We start from the raw sequence: 19266 nt of genomic DNA, 5'->3' as shown, positions 1-19266 counted from the left end.
TCCTGGGGTTTTTCCCATTGTATGAATGGAATTCAACTTATTTCAAGGAATAGGAAACACAAACAACCTCTGCAAAGTGTGAACCTCAAACCCTCAGCGAGGGCCTGGATACAGGGAGTTCTCCACAATTTTTTTCTGGATTTTTTGGTTGTTGGACAACACCAGTGGCAGATTTGAGGGCTGGGAGAGGATTTTGGTGGGCAGAGGTGAATTGGAGCTGTTGCCTCGGTGTTTCTCCCATCCCAAAACTCCTCAGGCTCTGGAATGGGATGGAGATAATTAACACCAGCCCCAATTTCCATCTGCAAATAGACACCACGTGGCAAAACTCAATTTATGGTGAGGGGACAGAGCAGGAGCAGGAGCAGCCACACTCTCCCCTCACTTTTGGGGTCACATCCAGCCTGTTAATGGAGTCATTCCTTCCAAAAATCAAACAAAGCAGCAACAAAACCAAAGGGAGAGGCTGGAATTACAGATTTTAGGGAAATCTCCATCCTGCTTTTCCAGAGAAGTGCTGGAGTCCTGGCCAGCACTGCTGTTCTCCATCCCATCCCTCTCCCTTTTCTTTTTTCCTCCTCTTCTTTCACTTTTTTTTTTACACATGTTGGCAGCCAGTTGTGTGTTTTTATGAGCGAGTTATTAGGAATTTCTTTTCCTGTGGCCTCTTCCCTTTGGACACTGAGGGCTGAAAATGGATTTAAAGGTCCTTTTCCTAACCAGCCCAGCTTCCTCACTCCCTAGTGGAGACTTGCTCATGTAAATCCAATAAAATTTGGGTATTTTTGTATCTACCCAATCATAAAAGTCCCTTTCCAAGAGTATTTCCAGCTTTTTTTTCCCCCTCCTGTGTTAGAACTTGAAGAAAATGCTCTTTGTTTTATGGCAAACTCTCATTTATTGTAACACAAATCCTTGTTTCGAGCCAGTTCTCTTCCAGGGAATCATTTTCAGAAGCAATGAGCCCAACGTGTTGTTTTCCTTTGAATTCCTGATTGTTTTTCTCTGGGCATTTGTTCAAATTGCCTCTCCTGCAAATCCAGGTTCTATCAGCTGCAGCTCCTTATTCCTCTGGAGCAGAGTTTGTTGGAAAAATTCCAACAATTTCTGTATAAAATCAGAGGTTTGGGAGCAAATGGTATAATTGCAAGGATGATATAAATACATTTTATTTTGGGGAGGATGGGATAGGAAAATGGAGTTCTCCAACAGCAAGAGATTTACTTTTGTTTATTTCACTAAATTAAATAGAGTTATCATTACAGCAAAGCATTTTGATGGCTCCCAAGTGCTTATTTTTAGCATTTTGTTTAGCAGGAAATAAAAGGAAAAAAAAAAAAAAAAAGAAGGGGAGGAAAATGATGGTTCTGAAACAGAGCAAGAACCTTTCCCTTCCCTCCCCAGCCCAAACCATTCCATGAATCCACAGGTTTAGTAAAGAACTGTAAACCTCAGCTCCTGACTTTTATCCTTCTGCTGGGAAAGATTTATGGATCCAGACTTTCCTGATGGCAGCGATCCTTCCATGAGCCCTGCCCGTCCCCAGAGCACAGAATTCCCTTTTCCCATCAAACACCCCCAGCTTCTGCCTGGGATGGAGGTGGGGCAGGCCTGGAGCTTGGTGTGGAGCCAGGGAAAAGGCAGGGATTTGGGGATTTGGGAATTTGGGAAGCTGTGAGAGCACAGAGCTATTCCTGGAGCAGCACAGGAGGTCACTGTGGGGATCCTGCTGCCACAGGCAGATTCAGGGACAATTTTAGCTTTCCCTTCAGGTCTGCACTTAAGATGCTTAAAAATTCCTGTGCTGAATCCAAGGAACAGCCCAAATGTTTGGGGATTTTTTTTTGGAGATGCTGTTTAGGGTTGTGATTCCCACAGAGCATTCCCAGCAGGCACAATTAATCTACAAATGGCCAAAATAAAGTTAATTTTGATGTCACATGTCAGGGCCAGAGTGAGGAGCTCCAGGCTGAGCAACCTGCCCTTCCCAACCCCCAAAATGCAAGAGTTTACAGGAGGAACAGGCTGGAATTTGGGTAGCACAGGGATGATGTTACAGCAGGGATGTCTGGAGTTGATGACATGAAAAGTGCAAACCTTGGCAAAACTGGGAAGGCTCTTGGAACAAGAAGAGAGAACAATAATTAATCTCCACTGGTGCTTTTTTAACAGCAAAGACTTAGGAATTTTTAATGAATTTATTTGAAAGCTCAAATAGGGGCTTTAATATTCCATATTTTGAAATTTATGTATTTTAAAAATCCTCTTTACCCTGGGAATCTCTAAGGAGGGAGATTTTCCCAAGCTCTGTGGAACAGAGGCTTCAAACTGTGCTGTTTATAAAGCTCCAAACCTTTGTGACCGAGGAGCTGGAGCAGCTCAGGAGCAACCACAGCAGTGCCCACACTGGGTGTGTGTAAACTCACTAAAAAAATGAGGATGAACCCAAAGGAAGAACTTCCTGTCTCTAAATATTGGAGAATTTGGCAATTCCAATTCTGGTCATTCCATCTGGGTGAATTGCCAAATTTTGTTTGCTCCTGAAACTCAGTTAGTCCACAGCCGATTTTTTTTATTTTATTTTTTTTTAAATCCTACCATGATTTTAGATGTTCTCAGCCACAGCAGTTCTCTGTCCACTTGGGACTTCCCACAAAATCCATGATCTCAGGGATATCCCACGGCTGGAGGCTAATTTGAGCTCCTTTTATCCCCTGAGAATTCAGTCTTTCAGCATCAGGAGGTGTCCTCAGATCCTGCATTAAGAGGGATGAAAAAAGAGCATTTCATTCTTATCTCCTTTTTATCCATCCTCATTATATGGATATTATATATATATATATATATATAGTATAAAATAATAGAGGATATTCAATATACAATATATTATAATCTAAGTCACATTCCCTCTTTAAGCTAAATAATTGTATTTATTTGTCTTGATTACTCCTCTGAGGGTGGGGATTCTCAACCCTTTACACAAAATCATCACTGAATTTGCAGCATTTCTTTGTATTTCTTCCTTTCCCAAAACTCTATTCCAGTCTTTGACTGCCATCATTTGAACAGGGATTTTGAAAAAGCACTTTAATACTGATCCTTGCTACCACCATTATTTCAGGACAAATCTTTTATCTCAGGATTTTACCTTTTTTTTTGGGCTGGTTTTTTTGGGGGGGGTGACTCATTACGCCCAGTAATGTTTCACTGACATTTTCATAAATAGTTTTCTCACCAGGTGTCTCTATAAATTTCTTGCTGTAATTCCTCATTCTCTGGGGCTGCCTCTTCATTTTCCCTGAGCTGTTCCTTTGCCTTGCAAGGAATTGGGCTGAACATCCCAATTTTCCTTCAGAACACGACACATGTCACGATTTGTGCAGCGCTTGAGAGCTCTGCCATGAATTTAAACCAAGAGGAAACCCCTTTCTTTTAATTCCCTTTGATCTAAACATCAATATTCCTGTTTATGACAACGTTTTCTGATCTGATTCCATGGGGGAGAGCTTTTAGCTCAGCGTGAGCGTGGATAAATCAGCATCCTGCTGATGAATTGTGTGAGCTTAGTGAAGGGCTCTATTCCCAGTCCTGGTGTTATACTGGGCAAAACCCCAGCTTGGGGGGGTGAAAAATCAGTGTTTTCCCTATGGAACAGCCTTGTAAAATGTGAGGATGAAACCAAGTGGGTGTAACTGATCCCCCACTAAAGCTCAGAGGGATTTGTTTAATGGTTAAGGTTTTCCTCCTGAGATTTGGGGCTGTTCTGTGGCCAATTTTTATGGCATGGCTCAGAGCTTTTCCAGCTGTTTGTTAACATAAATACCCCCCTGATTTCCACGAGCTGGCTCAGAATAGCCACGGGACTCTTTGGATGAAATCCTGTTTGGGGTTTGTTTGTTGGTTCCCCAGGGACTGGAGGGCAAAGCCTCCCCCAGGACAAGGCCAGGGTCGCTCTGACCCGGGGATTCAGGAGAATTTTTTGCTCATCAGCAGGGTGAAAAGGCAGTTTGTACAAGAGAATGAATCTGTTCCAGTGGGTATCAGCTAAATCCCTCTCAGGGGGGAAAGGATAGAACCCCAGTGAGAAATCTCCTTTTCCTGGCTGGCAGAAATCCTATGCACGCTCCAAGAGAAAATACAAATGTGCAACAATACTGAAAGCAGCTGAAAACAAGAAAAAAATAAAAAAGAGCTGAAGCTGTCCCCATTCCCCCTTTGTTATCTCCTTAACTTTGCTTATTTGAAGCCACACCAGACATCCCACAAGAAATTACAGGAAAAAATGGATAAAACCAGGATCAACCCCGGCTGCGTTTTAGCCATGCTGTTAAATGGTTATTCCTGATTCACAGGGTACTCTGTGCTTTGTTTGGAGTGAGATGCTGCTTTGGTGGTCAAGGACTGCAAGAGAACAGAAATTTGGGGGGTTTTTTAGGTGGGTAAAGGTGGTTACTGAGGCATCACCTTGGTCCCACATGGGGCTGCTCCCAAAAAAGGATGTGTCTGTAGATATCCAAGAGAAGCAGCTGCCAACACCAAATTACAGCTCTGGATTTGGAGCAGCTCTGGGTTTAACTGGAACACAATTCATGGGTGTGGATTTTTGAGGCAAAACTCCCATTTCCCCCCTTCTTTGGAATTTCTGGGCAGTCTTGGAAAAACCACTCCCAGAGGAGCCAGAGCAGCAGCATCACAGAATTCTCCACAGCATCAAATTCCTGGGCCAATTTAGGAGACACCTGAGGCCACCAAGCTGACACAGCAGTCACAGGGCTCCTTCCACCTCCTCAGGTATCCAGGATAATTCATTAACAAACCACCCTTGGCACCTGGTTTGCCAGCAGAGCTTTGCTGGAGATAAATTGACCTGTGAAACTCCAGCCCAGCTCGTGCTCATAAATCTCTGTAGGGCCATAGTGAGAATAAATGTATTTATCTGAGGGTTTCTTGTAGGGCTCATCTCCTCTGTGGTGAGACTGAAGAGACAACAGGTTTCACACACTGAAAGTGAGATCAAACCACCCTGGAGGTGTCTGTTCTTCGTTTGCTAAGCTTGGGGGTCTCAGTTTCCCACCTGTGCAGCTGAGAGGACAAAAAATGTGTTCTCCTGCTTAAAGAGCTTCCTGATGAGAAATGTCACACAGCAATTCCTGCCTGTCTGATCAAAGGTTTGCTCACCCTTTTTTTGCACCTTTAAAATCAGCAGGAAAGGTTCTGAGAAGCCAGGATAACCTTTCTGTTCCAGGGGTTGTAAAAATGAACTTTGCACTCCTGAACGATGGGGTTTGAATGTGGGCTCCTCACGAAACAGCCTTGAAATGTCTCTGTGACCCCCAGCAGCACAGACACCCTCTAGAGAAGATCTGTTGGGCATTCTCCATGAATCCCAGCTGAAATCCTCCATGAAATCTCTCCATAACTCCCAAACAGAGCCATCCCCCCACATTAACCCCCCTGCCCTTGCCTCCCCCCGCAGCTTGAAGGCCGTGCTGATGGGGAAGCCCCAGGACAACACCGTGGACTTGTCTGGCATCCCTCTGACCCTGAAGGACCTGGAGAGGGTCACGTCCTACCTGGAGCACAGCTCGGAGCACATCGACACGGTGGAGCTGTGCTTCACCGAGCTGACGGACGAGATGCTGCTGCAGCTGCTGCCCGCGCTCTGCGGCCTGCCCCGCCTCACCACGCTGGCCCTCAACGGCAACCGCCTCACCAAGGCCATCCTGAGGGACCTCACCGAGACCCTCAAGGACCCCAAGAAGTTCCCCAGCGTCACCTGGATCGACCTGGGCAACAACGTGGATATTTTCTCGCTGCCCCAACCCTTCCTGGTCAGCCTGAAGAGGCGCTGCCCCAAGCAGGGCAATTTGCCGACCATCCTGGAGTTCGGGGAGGGCCAGGTCAGTGATCTGGAGGGGCAGGAGGGGCTGGGGGACAGCCAGGAGGACCTGAGGGCTGGGCCAGGCCAGGCTGGCAGCACGGACTCGGAGCAGACGGACAGAACAGCCAGGGCTGGGGAGCTCCCTGCTGCCACACCACAGACATGATGTCCAGCCCTCGGGTGGGCACCTTGAGCAAGGATGACTTAAAACCTCCGAGTTGGGGGGGTCTGTTCCCGCTCCTGGATGCTCCAGGAGTCCCAGCCGCTGCCTTCCCCCTGTGCCACGAGTGTCAGAGATTTTCTTCTCGAAGAACACATAAAAGTGATCACGTAGAGTGTTTGTATTTTCTAAAAGCTGGCCAGGTGTTTTGAAGCATTAGTGGTGTGCTGTGCTTTTGGCTCTCTCAGAAATGCATCTCCAAGGGGCTGCAAAACCTCAGAAGGGCAAGAAAAGGGAGCAGGGATGTGCCCAGGCTGTGCAGGGAAGGGCTCTCTTTCCTCAGTGCTGGATTTCAGCTGCTCTGATGGACAGACAGCAGCCACCCCAAGGGGACCTGCCTGGGATAAACCTTCAATCCTTCCCACTCCTGACTTCAGGAATCACTGGTGAGAGGCGTGGCTGCCGAGACACAACAAAAATCTGCTCACACACAAAGCAGGGGTCAAAAATCTGCTCACACATTAACCAGGGGTGCTCCTCTCAATATTGTGAGCCCAGCCCAGAGGGGAGAGCTTTGTTTTCCTGAGGCAGGGTTAAATCCCAGCCTGCACAGTGCCTGGACAACAAACACCCTCACCCTCCAGCCTTACCAAACCCAGGCTGGCACCTGTGCCTGCCCAGGATTTATTCAGTAAAACCCAGCTGTAAAAACTCCTGAGCTTTTAATGGGAGCATCTGATCCATTCTGGGAGAGACACACAGGAGGCTCAGGAGCATCACTGACAAAAAGAGACCATGGTACTGAAGGATTAAAAGAGGTAAAACAAAGCTGGGGTTCATCTCCTCTCTCACTGCCACACAGCCAGCTGGGATTTAGAGCCTCAGAAAGCCTTGGGGTCACTTGGCCGTGGCTGTTGCCCCCTGGACCAGAAGTGCTTCATTTCTAAAATGTTCCAGGTGTTTCTAAGACAGGGGTTTGGGTTTATTGCATTTTCCATGGGAAATGGATCACCCCAGAGCAGCAGTGCTGGAAAGTGCACTTTGGCTTTTTGGAGCCAGAATTTCATTGGATCCCAAACCTGGGGGAGGGCAGGAAAGTGGGAAAAGCTTCCTCTCCTTCGTGTTCCAAGGAGCAGACCTGACTCCCTTTGCAGAGGGAGCCTCTTTCTGTCCCTTCCCCTGAGCAGCTCCCAGCAGTGGCTCCAGCTTGGCTTTTTTTTGGGTGCAAACAGACTTTTGGTCCCATTGGCTCTGTCCATTTTTCCAGAGGGGCTTCAGGCTGCCAGTGATTGTTTGTCCTCCATTTGCAAGAAGGTAACTTAGAAAAAACTCTGCTACTTTTAATACATTTGGCAACACTCAGTATGATTTGCATGTATCCAAGCCTTTTTCTTTTCCTTATTGTTTTTTTGTTTTGTTTTAATTCTAACTCTTTCCAACAGGCATGAAAAAAAAAACAGAAAAAAACTTTCCAGTGAATATGGAATATTTCTGTTTGAAATAAAGGAGCTATCCATAAGCAAAATAAATGATAATGTTTAATAAAGACCCAGTGCTGAATTTTCCCTCTGTCCAGGTTGAATGCCCAGGAAAAAAACAGAGGACAAGGCAGTGCTGAGAGCTGCTGGAGAAATAAAGAGCTCAGTTTATGGGCTGGATTCTTCAGGGTGGGTACAAGGTGGACACAGAAGCATCATAAAAGCATCTTTTAAATTTTAAATATTGCCAGTGTGTGAAATAATGTGGGAGAAAGGAATGCTGAGAGTGGGGTAGTGCTCCACAGGGTGTTTATCTCCAGTATTAGTGCACTGAAGGAAAAAAGGCTGTTTATTTGCAGCATGGGCTCTGTCCCAGCAACAGACCATGGGGGCCAAGGAGCTGGGGGGAACATAGGGGGATTTAATCAAGAACAAGATTTATCTTTGCAAAAAAAATTAAAAAAAACAAAAGAAAAAAAAAAAAAAGAAAAAGAAAGAAAAAGAAACTGCAGCAATTCCTTCTTTCTACCCAGGTACCTCAGTACTGGGCTCCTCTCCTCCTCATGCACAGCTCAAGCCCCTCTGCCTGTTTAAATTATTTAAATCACAAGCTCCTTGCTGCAAGGTTTTTATTCCCTGTTAAGTATTTGCACAGCACCCAGAGCCTGTGGAGCTGCCTGGACCCCCCCAGTTCACAAATTCACAAACCAGAGGCACTTTGCATTTAGAGTGAGCTCTGCATCCTTTTTTCCTGCTTTGCTCCATTCCCTCACGAACAAAAACCACCCAGGAGGCTGCTCCTGCCACATTTCCCCTCCAGCTCAGCTTCCACCTGCTGGGAAACACAGGAGGCCATGGAGAAATAATTTGAATATCTCCAAAGAGAGATCCCAAATCCCACAGCCTTTGCCCCGTGCAGGTGCTGCACTGCTTGAGCCACCTCTGCTCCACTGGTGCTGACGATTTCCCTGTGCCCAGTGAGGATTCAGCCCTTCTGAGACAGAGACAGAGCTAGAAAGGGATTTTTATCAATGCATCCGTGCATGCTGGAGGATGCACCAAATTACTTTCATGGAAAAAGGGGGAAAAAAGCAGAGTTGTTGTAGAGAGTGTTGGTTATAAAAGCTTTGGCTCATCAGTGCCTTCCTCGCAGTGTGGATTAGTTCAATTATCCACTTAGTGCACTTCAGGATAATGATGATCCTGTGGGCTCAGCACAGAGTGGGGTTTGGTTGGGTTTTTTTTTAAAGAAAGCAAAGTGAGACGCTTCCCTTCCCAGCTCATCAACATCAAAACAAGCTCAGGGCTCACTCCACGTATAATCAATGTTCCCTGGGCTACACTGGGCTGCTGCTTTGGGTCAGAAGCTTTTAACTGGCCTTAGATGAAGGATTCAAGGACTGAAAATCACTGCTGTTAGAATATTAAAGCAGAATGAGGTCATTTCTTGTCAAGGAAGGGAGGAAAGGGCCACCATAAAATAAATAAAGCATAAAACGCCTCAGCCTGGCTTGGTGGGTTCTCTCTCCACCAGCACCACAGCTCTGCCTGGGCATGAAGCAAATCAGTCTGGGGAGGAGATTTATGCCCTCAGCAACAAAAACGTAATTGGAAATCATTCTGTGCAGATTGAGGAGCCCACAGCGAGGGGAATAGAAACAGCAGGCGGGGAATGAGAGAGGGAGGAGAGAGGCATGAAAGGGCTGGAGAGCTCCTTCCAGCTGGGTGATCTGGGAAGAGTTTGCACCAAACCTGCCTGTGTTTTGAAGGTGGCTATTCATTTAAAATTAAGGTTACATTCCCAGGGGATGGTTTGGAGCAGGAAAGAGGGCTGGGAAAAGTCACCCCCAAGCAGGGAGCATGTGAGAGAGCAGAGGGAGACACAGAAACACTGCTGGGGATGCCCAGAAGCTCAAAATACTTAGGCCAAAAGCATTGCTGCTGCTCAGGGGCAGAAGTCAGCAAAATTACCCAAACACCAACCTTCCCCAGAGGAAGTGACCTAAAAAAAGTGACCAAAAGTGACCTGAAGGATAAGGGGATGACACAGGAGGCAGCAATGACCAGGGGCTGCCCCAGGCAGTGCCACCACGCTGGGTTATCCCACTCAAACTGCCTTTGGAGAGGGGCAAAAACCTTCCAGGGCTCTCCTGTGGTTCATCACCCCTCGTTTCAGCAGGTTTGTGAGCTCATGCTCAGAAGCACTTGTGTCCTGGAAACACAGAGTCCCCTGCTCCATTAGCTGGGATCTGCTATTGCCAAGGAAACTAATTGACCTTATTAGCAGAATTCACGTATCAAAGCTTAGGAGAAAGGGGTAAAAACAACTGACCCAACCTCCACAGTGAAATGTTCCATGGTGAGATGAAATCTCCTCCTGACCTCTCTGGTACCAGGATGTCATCCTGTGATCCCACTTTTCCTGCACTCCAAGGGCAGTGCAGTTCCTCTCTGCCTGGGGGATGATTTCCACTAGCAGGCTGTATAGAGCAAGAGGAGAGGAGCTTTCCAGATTTATGAAATGTCTTTAACAGGAAATTCTGAAGGACAGAGCCATCCCTCACGGTGTTCTGACTGCCTCCAGCCAGGCTCCAGTCTCACTTCCTAGCGGGGGCCCAGCTCCAGGCACATCAACATTAATATTAATTAATTATCATGAATAAATGGATGGATAATCCCAGGCTGGACGAGGCTTGGAACAGCCTGGATTAGTGGGAGGTGTCCCTGACCACAGCAGAATGTTGGAATGAAAAAAGCTTTAAGGTCCCCTCCAAGCCAAACCATTCTGGGATCTGTGTTTCTACAAAATGTTAGCACAGGGTTTGTTCTCAAGGAGGAACACAAGAGCTTGGCTCACCCAAGCTGGCACTGCAGGAAAGGTATTTTGGAATAAAGTGTCATCTTTTTATGTGACAACTCCATCAGCTCAATTACCCCTGATGGGTGGGGAATTGGAGGTGCTTTGTTTCCAGTCCTTTCTGGCAGTTCTGGGCGTGCATTTTTTATCTCCCCCTCTGTAAATACACAGAGACACAGCTGGCTTTACCTTCAGCTCAGTTGATGGTTTTACATAAAACTGAAGACCTGATTTAACAGAGTCAGAAAAGATGCAACCTGTTCACCACAGTCTTTAATTATGTGTGTAGCTTGCTGAGTTTTCTTGGCTCCTAATAGCTTATTGATCCTGTGGCTTCTGGGCCATCTTTCTTCTTTGCTGTTTTATTAACTCAGTCTGGGGAGAAAATAAACCTGTGGGGATGAGCAATCCCAGCCTTCAGTGAGCCTGGTGCACGTGGCAGCTCTCAGGGAGCTGTTATTGGAAGGACAAATAGATTTGAGGTTTACAAAAGAGAAATATTAAGATGTAACTTGTTGAAGCTTTGGCCTGGGCATTTATCACTGGGTTTTCAAGGTATGTGCTGTAAAACCACTTTATTCCTGGCTCTCCCTGTCAGCTCTGGCCTTCTCCAGGGAGAACCAGGGTTCCTCTGGGTCTGGGCAGGGCTTTGGGGAAGGTGCCTAATGATTAGGATTTTGCAAGCAGCACTCACAGCCCTTCTAAACACAATCTACACAATTAAAACCACAAAGCACCTTACTACAGGCCTGAATTCCTGAAATAGGCATACAGAGACTCAGGGATGGATGGAAAACGATGGGATATTGTGCTATACCAGATGTGGAAAATGCAGCTGCACAGCGCAGGAATGAGCTTCCCTTTGGCAGCTGCTCCTTGTAACTCATTCCAGGTAAGAGCTGCAATTCCAGCTCCTCTAGAAATGAAAAATAAGGCGTTAAAGAATCAATCACTCTGGTACCTGCTGCCCCAGAGCTCTGACTCCTGATCCTACAGGATTCCACTGCTGGGGAACTCTGCATGTAGAGGAACAGGCAGAAAATCCCAGAGGTGGACAGGCTGCAAACATACAAAATAAAAGGTCTCTGCTTGGGGCTGTGTGCATTTACACATCACTTTCCAAGAGGAGGACTTCACTATTCCTTTTTTTTGTTGTTGTTGCACCTTCACAGTTCCCACCTGCTTGTTAAATGATCACTTCCAAGGCTCAGGATTTTCCCAAGCTGTGCTTTCCTGCAGGCTCAGAGCTCCCCTCCACTACAGGCACAGAAACAGCAGAGCTGGGGGCTGAAATGCAAATATTATCCTTTTTCTGTGCCAACCCTCAAAATGGGCTGAACTTCCCGGGCAGGGGCAGCCACCAGCCCAGAGCTGTCCCCTCACCCTGGAGTCACATCCATTCTTCAAACCATTTTGGTGTTGGTGATTCTTCAGCCCCGTTCTCCTCCCTGAAACCCCTCTTTTGCCTCAGCTTTAGCCTCTGACCTGTTGCCAAGTGACACCACGTTGTTGCTGTCATCTCCAAAGACCTTTTTGAAGCATAAAAGCAGCACCTTTGAAATCCCTCGCCCTTGATGCAGCTCCTGTTTTGCATTTCCAAACAGCCTGGCCCTGACACTGACGCTTTATTTCACCTCCTGCAAGCACAGAGCATCTTCCTCCAAAGCACAGCAGCAAACAGGCTGGTGGGGAGGTGACTGGATAGATTAAATTAAATTAAATTCAAAGTGCAGGTACCTTGATGCAGGAGCTTCTCATCACTGTGCATTTCAAAGCTCCCACCTCTCTCCCAGCTTTGAAACAATTCCCATCATCTTCCCAGCAGGTATCCCCTGGATTTCACTCAGCACAAAGAGTTTATTATTTACTGCCATGGCTGAAAGGAATAAAATACCTGATTTGACACAGTTCAGGAAAATTGCTTTATCCAATGGCTGACCAAATCCTCTGCCTGCTCTCAGCATGGCTCCAAGCTCCAGTTCCTTATCTGTAATGAGGCGATGTGGAACACTGCAGACTGCTGCAGGATTATCAGATGGAGGCACAGATGTAAAACATTTATATTGGATATTTTAGCTGCTGCTGTTGTTGTGAGCTGCATCAAACAGCTCACAGATCACCCGAGCACCAGCACTGCACTTGCTATCTGATAAGGGCCAATAAACAAATTATCATTGGTACCACTATTATCTTGACTCAGGTGTTTATTAATAAAGTTTCAGCTATCCAGAAAAATATATTATTTTTTATTATGGCTGATAACCTCAGGCTCAGCTGGAAGTTTGTCTTTAATGTGCTGTTAAACCTCAAGCCTATACACTGTTCAGTGATAACAGCACCCAACAAACCCAAAGCCAACACTAACAAATCTTTAGGTGCAGTTTGCAAAGAAAATCAAACCTAGAGTAACTCTCCTACATGATCTGGGAAAGCACAAGCAAGAAAGCAATTAAAAAATCTGTGAAATAAATCAAAATGATAAAGAAAACCAAGGAGAGCCCAGCAGAAAGCCATAGGCAGCTTCAGAAACATCAATCATTATTTGTTTAGAGTTCGTGTTGCAGCTGTGCTGTACAATCATTTTACCACAAACCATTACAAACAACAAAAAAACTGTTATGGAAAAAAATCCAAGTATTGACTTGCATGAACTAGCAGGAGTCTAACAAACAAAAGTCTTAATTATTGGAGATTAAACTTTTAACATCTCTATTTGATTAAAACAGCAGGGATTTGAAATCAGTCTCCACTAAGTGATTTTCTCATTTGCATTTTGTTCAGGTTTCAGTTCCACACAGGTGCTGGGGGTGTTTATTGACTCAAAATCCACCTGGAGCAGCCACAGCCTGGCAGGTCCTGAGCTGCATGGGAGGGAAAGTAATGAAGGGCAAATCATCCTTTATTTTTATTAAATAAAAATAACTTTTAATTCCTTTGGCTCCTCATCACACTCAGACCAGGAACACTTTGGGGTTTGGTCCATGACTGCAAGTTTGCACAGCATCAAAAACTGATCCTTTGCTGGTCCAGCCCTAAGAAACATTAATTAACAGCTAATTAAAGAGTGACATTTTCACTGTGTGTGGGATTCTCTACATAGTAATGAAAGCTGCAAATCTTATTATACAACAGGAAGGGAACCAGCAGCAAAACCAACTTTCCCCAAAGAAGCATCTTCAAGGCTGTGAAAATCTCTTTTTATTTCAAATGCTCTGAGCATGGTCACTGCCCCATCTTGTGGGCTCAAGTGTCAGGAGGTAAAGCAGGAGAGATGTTACTCTGGATTAGAGCACAGGAACAGAAAATGCTCCATGTTCTTTAAATCAGCCCTCCTTGCACACCCTAAATCAAATCCCACCTGTCCAATCCCCTCCACGTTCAGCAGTTTTAGGATGGGTTCATAACACTTGGGCTGAAACTGATTTCAAGCGTAAAATTAAGGCACTAAATTACATGAAGTGACAAAGAAGGGGAATGTTTGTCCTAGCAGAGCATTAAATGATGCATTAACCTTGTCCTTTTTATAGGAACACGTGAAATGTGCTCAAGTTCTGGCAGCACAAGGTCAGTGTGGTGCCAGAAACATCCTGAGCCTGAGAAAGGCCAAAGACCCCCTGGTTATTTTGAGTTTTTGCTCTGAGCAGCTCAAGAATTGCTGCCTGTGGTATCTCAGAAATTAAAACAAAGCATTTGCCATTCTTTAGCTGGGAGAAAACAAACCTGTGACACTTTCCTTGCACGACACCAATGTTCTTCCTTGCTGGAACACAGCAGCTCCTTTGTGCCTCACTTCTCTGAAATGGAGTTGGAAAATGAACAGCTCTTCCTCATGCTCTGAGGGGAAAAGGAGAGAAGTGTCAGTATTTAGGATTTATTGCATTCTGCAGAGCTCAGACACACAGGATATCCCTTCCTCCCTTCTAATTAAGTAGATACAGCTCAAACTGCCTCAGCTGGCACAGCAGCCACCAAGCCAAGAGAGAGAGCTCCTCTTTACATTGCCATTAATAGCTGGGATGTATTAATTATAGTAATTTATGGCTTTGCATGAGTGATTACTCTCGTGCTGATGTAGATATGATTGCTTTACAATACTAATCAAGAAATAAGGATGGTAACAAGCATTTATGTGAAACGTGAGGCTTGTGATTTAGTGAGGGAGCAGCGAGGCAGCTCTGCCCCTGTCAATCCCTCTCCTCCTCCTCCACAATTCCAGCCCCTCTCCATCAGCTCCACAGCCACAACACGTATTTTGGGGATAATCTTCATGTTTTCTCTCAAACAGTGATTTGAGACATGGCATTGCCATCTCTCTTATTGCTAAAAGTTGGCACTCGGCCATTCTTTGCTTTGCTGCATATTTTCTTTCTTTCTGCTTTAATCTTTTCATCTATTTTAGATTTATCCGGGGGTTGTTGGCTGCTGTTGAGTGCCAAAGGGATTCCTGCCAACTGTTCTTTTTAAACCTTTAGAAAATCCAAAATAATTGTGTTTTAAAACCAGATTTTTGTCTGCTGTTTATTCCCCAACACTAAGTTTTAAGTGCTCCAAATGTAATCAAAACAGAATGGTTTTATTTCCGCTCCCCTCAAGCGCCATGAAATGATCTGTGCTCCCCTGGAAGATCACAGTAAAATGCTGAGGACACTTGTTTTGTTTGAAAGGCACCATTTTCTAACAGAAATAACACTTTTCCATTCATTAATCTCAGCAAAAACCCAGCCTGTTAGAGGATCCCTGCTGAGGAACTTTGGTTTTGATTAGAACAATAAACAAGTGATGCTAAAATGAAACTCGTGAATATTTCTCATCCAACAGATACCACCAACTGCACCCTCAACAAACTCAGATAAATTCAGTATTTAAGTTTTCCCAGACCAATTTTGCTCTGTTTCAAAGAGAGTTCTAAAACTAGAAAGCAAGAATTATAAAACAAGTTGCAGCAAACCTTCCTTGAGCAAATTAAACAGCTCATTAAACAATTTGCTGGTTATTTCTGTTTGCTGAGGGCATGTGGCTGCTTTTACCTTCATGGTCTGCAGATTCACATTTTAAAAAATGGTGGATTCCTCGTGCTTTTTGCTCACTTTATACCCATTTTTATTCCCAGTGCATGTTATAAGAAATATCAACATGTTCTAATACACAAGCTCTTAAAAGCAGGCAAAAATAGTGTTGTTTCTTTAAACACTGGGAACAGAATGTAACTTCAAATTTTATTTAAACCTGTTCCTCATACTGCTCAAATCCTTTCAGATAAAGAGCAACTAATTAATTCCAAACATGTTTTACCTACTCCATTGCCCAGGCTGAATGTTTTTATTAAGCCCTGGATGTATTACAGTAACAATTATGGGGAAAATAATCCAGGTTAGTTTACCTCCATGTTTTAGAACCAGGTTTCTCTGGAAAACATTTAAGCTTGTTTTTCTAAGTACTGACTTTAAGAGAAATTCCTGAAATTCTGCATTTAATGCAATTTATACTTCAGATAGCAGAGCCCCCTCTGCTTTTGAAGGGACAGGGACACTGCCCTGTGATGCCACATGAGCAGCACCAGCTCACAGCACCTTTCAGTCACAATAAAAACTGAAAGCAATTCAGATCTTCACCTGGAATCCACAGGGAAGTCAAAACCAATTCCAAACTCTCCCACTTGGAGCTGTTAACACTGTGATCCGACTTTGGCAGTGACCATAGGCTCATGAGGAATTAAGTTTAATTATGAATTTTGCAAAGAGCAAAAAGCTTTTGCAAAAACCACACCCTAAAATCTTCCACTTGCTGACACCAAGTGGGCAGAGGGCTCAGCACCATCAGTTTGGATGTTTAGGAGCACTGAAGTGTTGTAACATGCCAGCTATACTGACATAATTAAGCTAATTGGGAGTTTTGGCCTCAAATGCTGGGTTTTAACTTGTTTAAAGCATCTTGAAGTTCCCAAGATTCCCCCCAACTCTTGAACTTTGCCTCTGTAGCAGACTTTAACCTCAGGTTTGAGATCAAAATGACAAACAGCAAGCCTGCAAACAATCTACAGATGCAGCTGCCTTTGCTGCTCAGAGTATTTAAGGGCTGATCTCTGCAGTAATTACACTCTTGGTGTCTTGTTTAAACTCTAATTACCACACTAAACCCTACTGGCATTATCTGCAGTAAACACTCTGCAATCTGGGTACATCTTCACCATTTTACAGCACATTGTAGGAGTGCCCAGTGTGTTTATTAAAAATGTGCTGCAGAATGCAAAGTCATTCCTTAATGCAGTAAAGTGACAGAACACAATGTTTAAAAAATACTTTAATGTATATGTAATAAAACACTTTTAACTGTTACCACTTTGTAACAGGCAGAAAAATGTGTCTACACAAAATCCTCAAGCTCAGGTGTTTTGTTGGAGTCCTTCTGCCTCAGAGACGTTTCCAGCAGCACCACCTGGAACAGAGGAGCAGGGTCAGGTAACCAACCTTAATCATCATTAATGGATCTGTTAATGAGTGAGATATCATCAGAAAACCTTTTGCTCACCACCAGTCAATCTGCCGGTAATTCCAGCAAGTTTGGGTTAGTTTCATCACATGATATCAAAGGGAAACTGGTACATTTGTTGTGGCAGAAACAAGATTTTTATCCCTTTGTCTACAGTGCAGGAACAGCTGCTCTTACACATTTACTGCCTGTATTTTAGTCCAAGTTGGTTTTTTTTGGCCTAAAACTTCATAAATTATACATTTAGAGCAGAAACATTTCTGCAGAAAAGCCACCACGTACAGCTAAGAGCACAATAAATAAACTCACCCAGCACTGTCCTGCTCTGCTGTGTCAGTGCCCTCCACAGGACTCGTGAAGAGCTGTCACTTCAGTGGGTGCTCATCAACAACCAGCACGTGGCAGCAGAGACCTGCAGGCTCTACCTAAATACAGCAGGAAATAAATATCAGACACACAAAATTATGGCACACAGATTAAGTGAAAATACACGTCTCAAGCTCCCTATATCCTATAAACCTCATTCTAAATTTACACTTCAGCTGGTACAGAATTCTACACCGTGCACTGAAACCCATCACTCACCTGCACATCAGGGCCAGCTCCCCACCTGTCCCCTGTCCTCTTGTGTCACATCCACGTGGGAAGCCCAGGTTCTGCAGGGGAAGTGGGACAGAAGGACACAAAGGTGAGATGTTTTCATGGAGAGAAAGCATGGTGGGTTCTAGAGGATGAATTTCGAGGTCCAAGCTCCTGTGTGTAGCTGCATTTCAGACCAGAGTCAGGGTATCGTCAGTTCTCGCATCTGACGGCACTTCCTATTCAGGGTTATCATCATCAACAGCCATTAATTAACTCCTCTAATTAATCACTCAAGACACTAGCTTGTATCTCAAACACTCGTACAATCTCCCCTCTGTGTATGAAGCATTAACTCTTAACTTGTGTGGACACAAAATCAGTTTTAGTGAGTTTTTATTTAACTTAAGATTTAATTTGCACAAGTTATGTTTCACTTGTATAGGCCTGGAACCTCTTAAACAACTTTTCACACTTTAATTTATAGGAAAAAAAACCAAAACCTTTACCTTATTCTTTACGTCAAGACAAGAAGTAAATTATTATCCTTATTCTTCTTTTTGCTGTGGAAGTAAAACCAAGAGAAGTATTAACAGAATACTCTTCAGCAGTATAAAGTAGGTTTATACAGGGGAAAAACAGGAACAAAACCAGACCCTCGTGCCCAACTCTGCTTGTGCTTCCACCCGTGTTTATGCTGATATGAATCACTGGAATATTTATATCGGACAGCTATAAGCAGTCAGCAATCCCCTCTATATAATTTTTAATCAGGAAATTTATAATTATGTATATTTAAAGTAGCTTAAGTGTGAGCTCGCAGGATTGCATTTATCAACAGGGCGATTTTCAAATTGAAATCGCAAACATTCCAATGCTGTAGGGTGTGATTTTTGATCACACAGAATGGGCCTGGCACGCCGAAAAATCAAATAAGAGACCAAACTGCTGAAACAGCGCCATAAAATCCCATGGCCGGCGCTGGATTCCGAGCGCTCCCCACAGCAGCGTTACCTGCACGGCCCTCATGGAGCTCCGGGCAGGGCTGTGCCGGCAGCGTGTGATCCCCCACACACAGCCGGGCCCGGCAGAGCCCTCCCGACTTACCGGGAAGGAGTTTCCGCAGCCCTGGAGGGGTCCCGGCGCTGCCGGCGGGGTCGCGGTGCCGGTGTCGCCTCCATGGTGGCCTGAGGGACAAGGGCCGTGAGCCGCCACGTGCCGTGAGGCCGCGGCCCCCCCCCGCCCCTTCAATGGTGCGGCCCGACCCGCGCGGCCCAGGCAGGCCCGGCGGCCGCTACCACTGCCAAGCTGGGGGAGCGAGCGCTTTAGCTCGTTCACTGGTACGGGCGCTCTGCTCGGCAAGCCGGGCCTGCGCCTCCCCGCTGCCCGCCCGGCAGGCCCCGAGCCCGGCTCCGAGCCCAGCTCCGCCCGTCCGCACCTCACCTGCTCCGAGGGCACGAACGAAAAGGCGGGACCGCTTTCGGCGACCGCTTATAAAGACTTGGACCGTACCACCCCGCGGCGGGGGTGGGCAGTGCCATGGCCCCACAGGCGAGGGGGTGCGCCGAGGCTTCCATTTCCTCCCGTGTGGGCCAGGAGCGAGAGGAGGGAACGGAGCCCCGGGGATCGCTCAAACCCCAGCCCAAAACAAAACCCAAACTGAGCTCACCCCAAAACCAGCCCGGGTTTAGGCACCACCTGAAGGCAGAGAGAGGCAACAGCCCGGGGCTGGGACCCTCGTGCCGCCCCCGGCCGGGCACAGCCCCGGGGAGCGCCGGCCCTGCCCCGAGCTCTGCTTTGTTTTTCCAGGAAAACTGGAGAG

The 19266-nt window shown here is 45.7% G+C and overlaps 1 protein-coding gene, 1 long non-coding RNA gene and 2 other non-coding genes across 9 annotated transcripts in view; 1 reads left to right on the top strand and 3 right to left on the bottom strand.

The window, feature by feature from the left end:
- LRRC75A (leucine rich repeat containing 75A) overlaps positions 1–7589 on the top strand; it is a 56273-nt gene extending 48684 nt beyond the window's left edge. The window contains exon 4 of the mRNA XM_058854078.1: positions 5477–7589. Coding sequence (XP_058710061.1) covers positions 5477–6047 — 571 coding nt within the window. The 3' untranslated portion in view covers positions 6048–7589. The remainder of the gene's footprint in view (positions 1–5476) is intronic.
- Positions 988–18906, bottom strand: LOC131586841 (uncharacterized). Of its 6 annotated transcripts, none has more exons than XR_009279253.1 (8): positions 18552–18906; positions 17954–18007; positions 17451–17521; positions 17175–17290; positions 16716–16811; positions 14097–14210; positions 12271–12396; positions 988–2756 (listed from the first exon to the last, which is right to left on the bottom strand). It is a non-coding gene; the product is annotated as an uncharacterized LOC131586841 (long non-coding RNA). The 6 variants fall into 6 exon arrangements; XR_009279251.1 differs by having other exon boundaries at positions 994–2756; positions 12271–12363; positions 16713–16811; XR_009279248.1 differs by having other exon boundaries at positions 995–2756; positions 16713–16811.
- Positions 16883–16956, bottom strand: LOC131587205 (small nucleolar RNA SNORD65). The gene has a single exon (XR_009279317.1). It is a non-coding gene; the product is annotated as a small nucleolar RNA SNORD65 (small nucleolar RNA).
- On the bottom strand, positions 17634–17707 carry LOC131587201 (small nucleolar RNA SNORD49). The gene has a single exon (XR_009279313.1). It is a non-coding gene; the product is annotated as a small nucleolar RNA SNORD49 (small nucleolar RNA).
- Positions 18907–19266: the final 360 nt, after the last annotated feature.

The sequence above is a fragment of the Poecile atricapillus genome, chromosome 21, assembly GCF_030490865.1.
Source record: "Poecile atricapillus isolate bPoeAtr1 chromosome 21, bPoeAtr1.hap1, whole genome shotgun sequence".
Taxonomy (NCBI): Eukaryota; Metazoa; Chordata; class Aves; order Passeriformes; family Paridae; genus Poecile; species Poecile atricapillus.
Note: the sequence above shows the minus strand (reverse complement) of the source record. Positions and strands in the feature narration are given on the sequence as shown.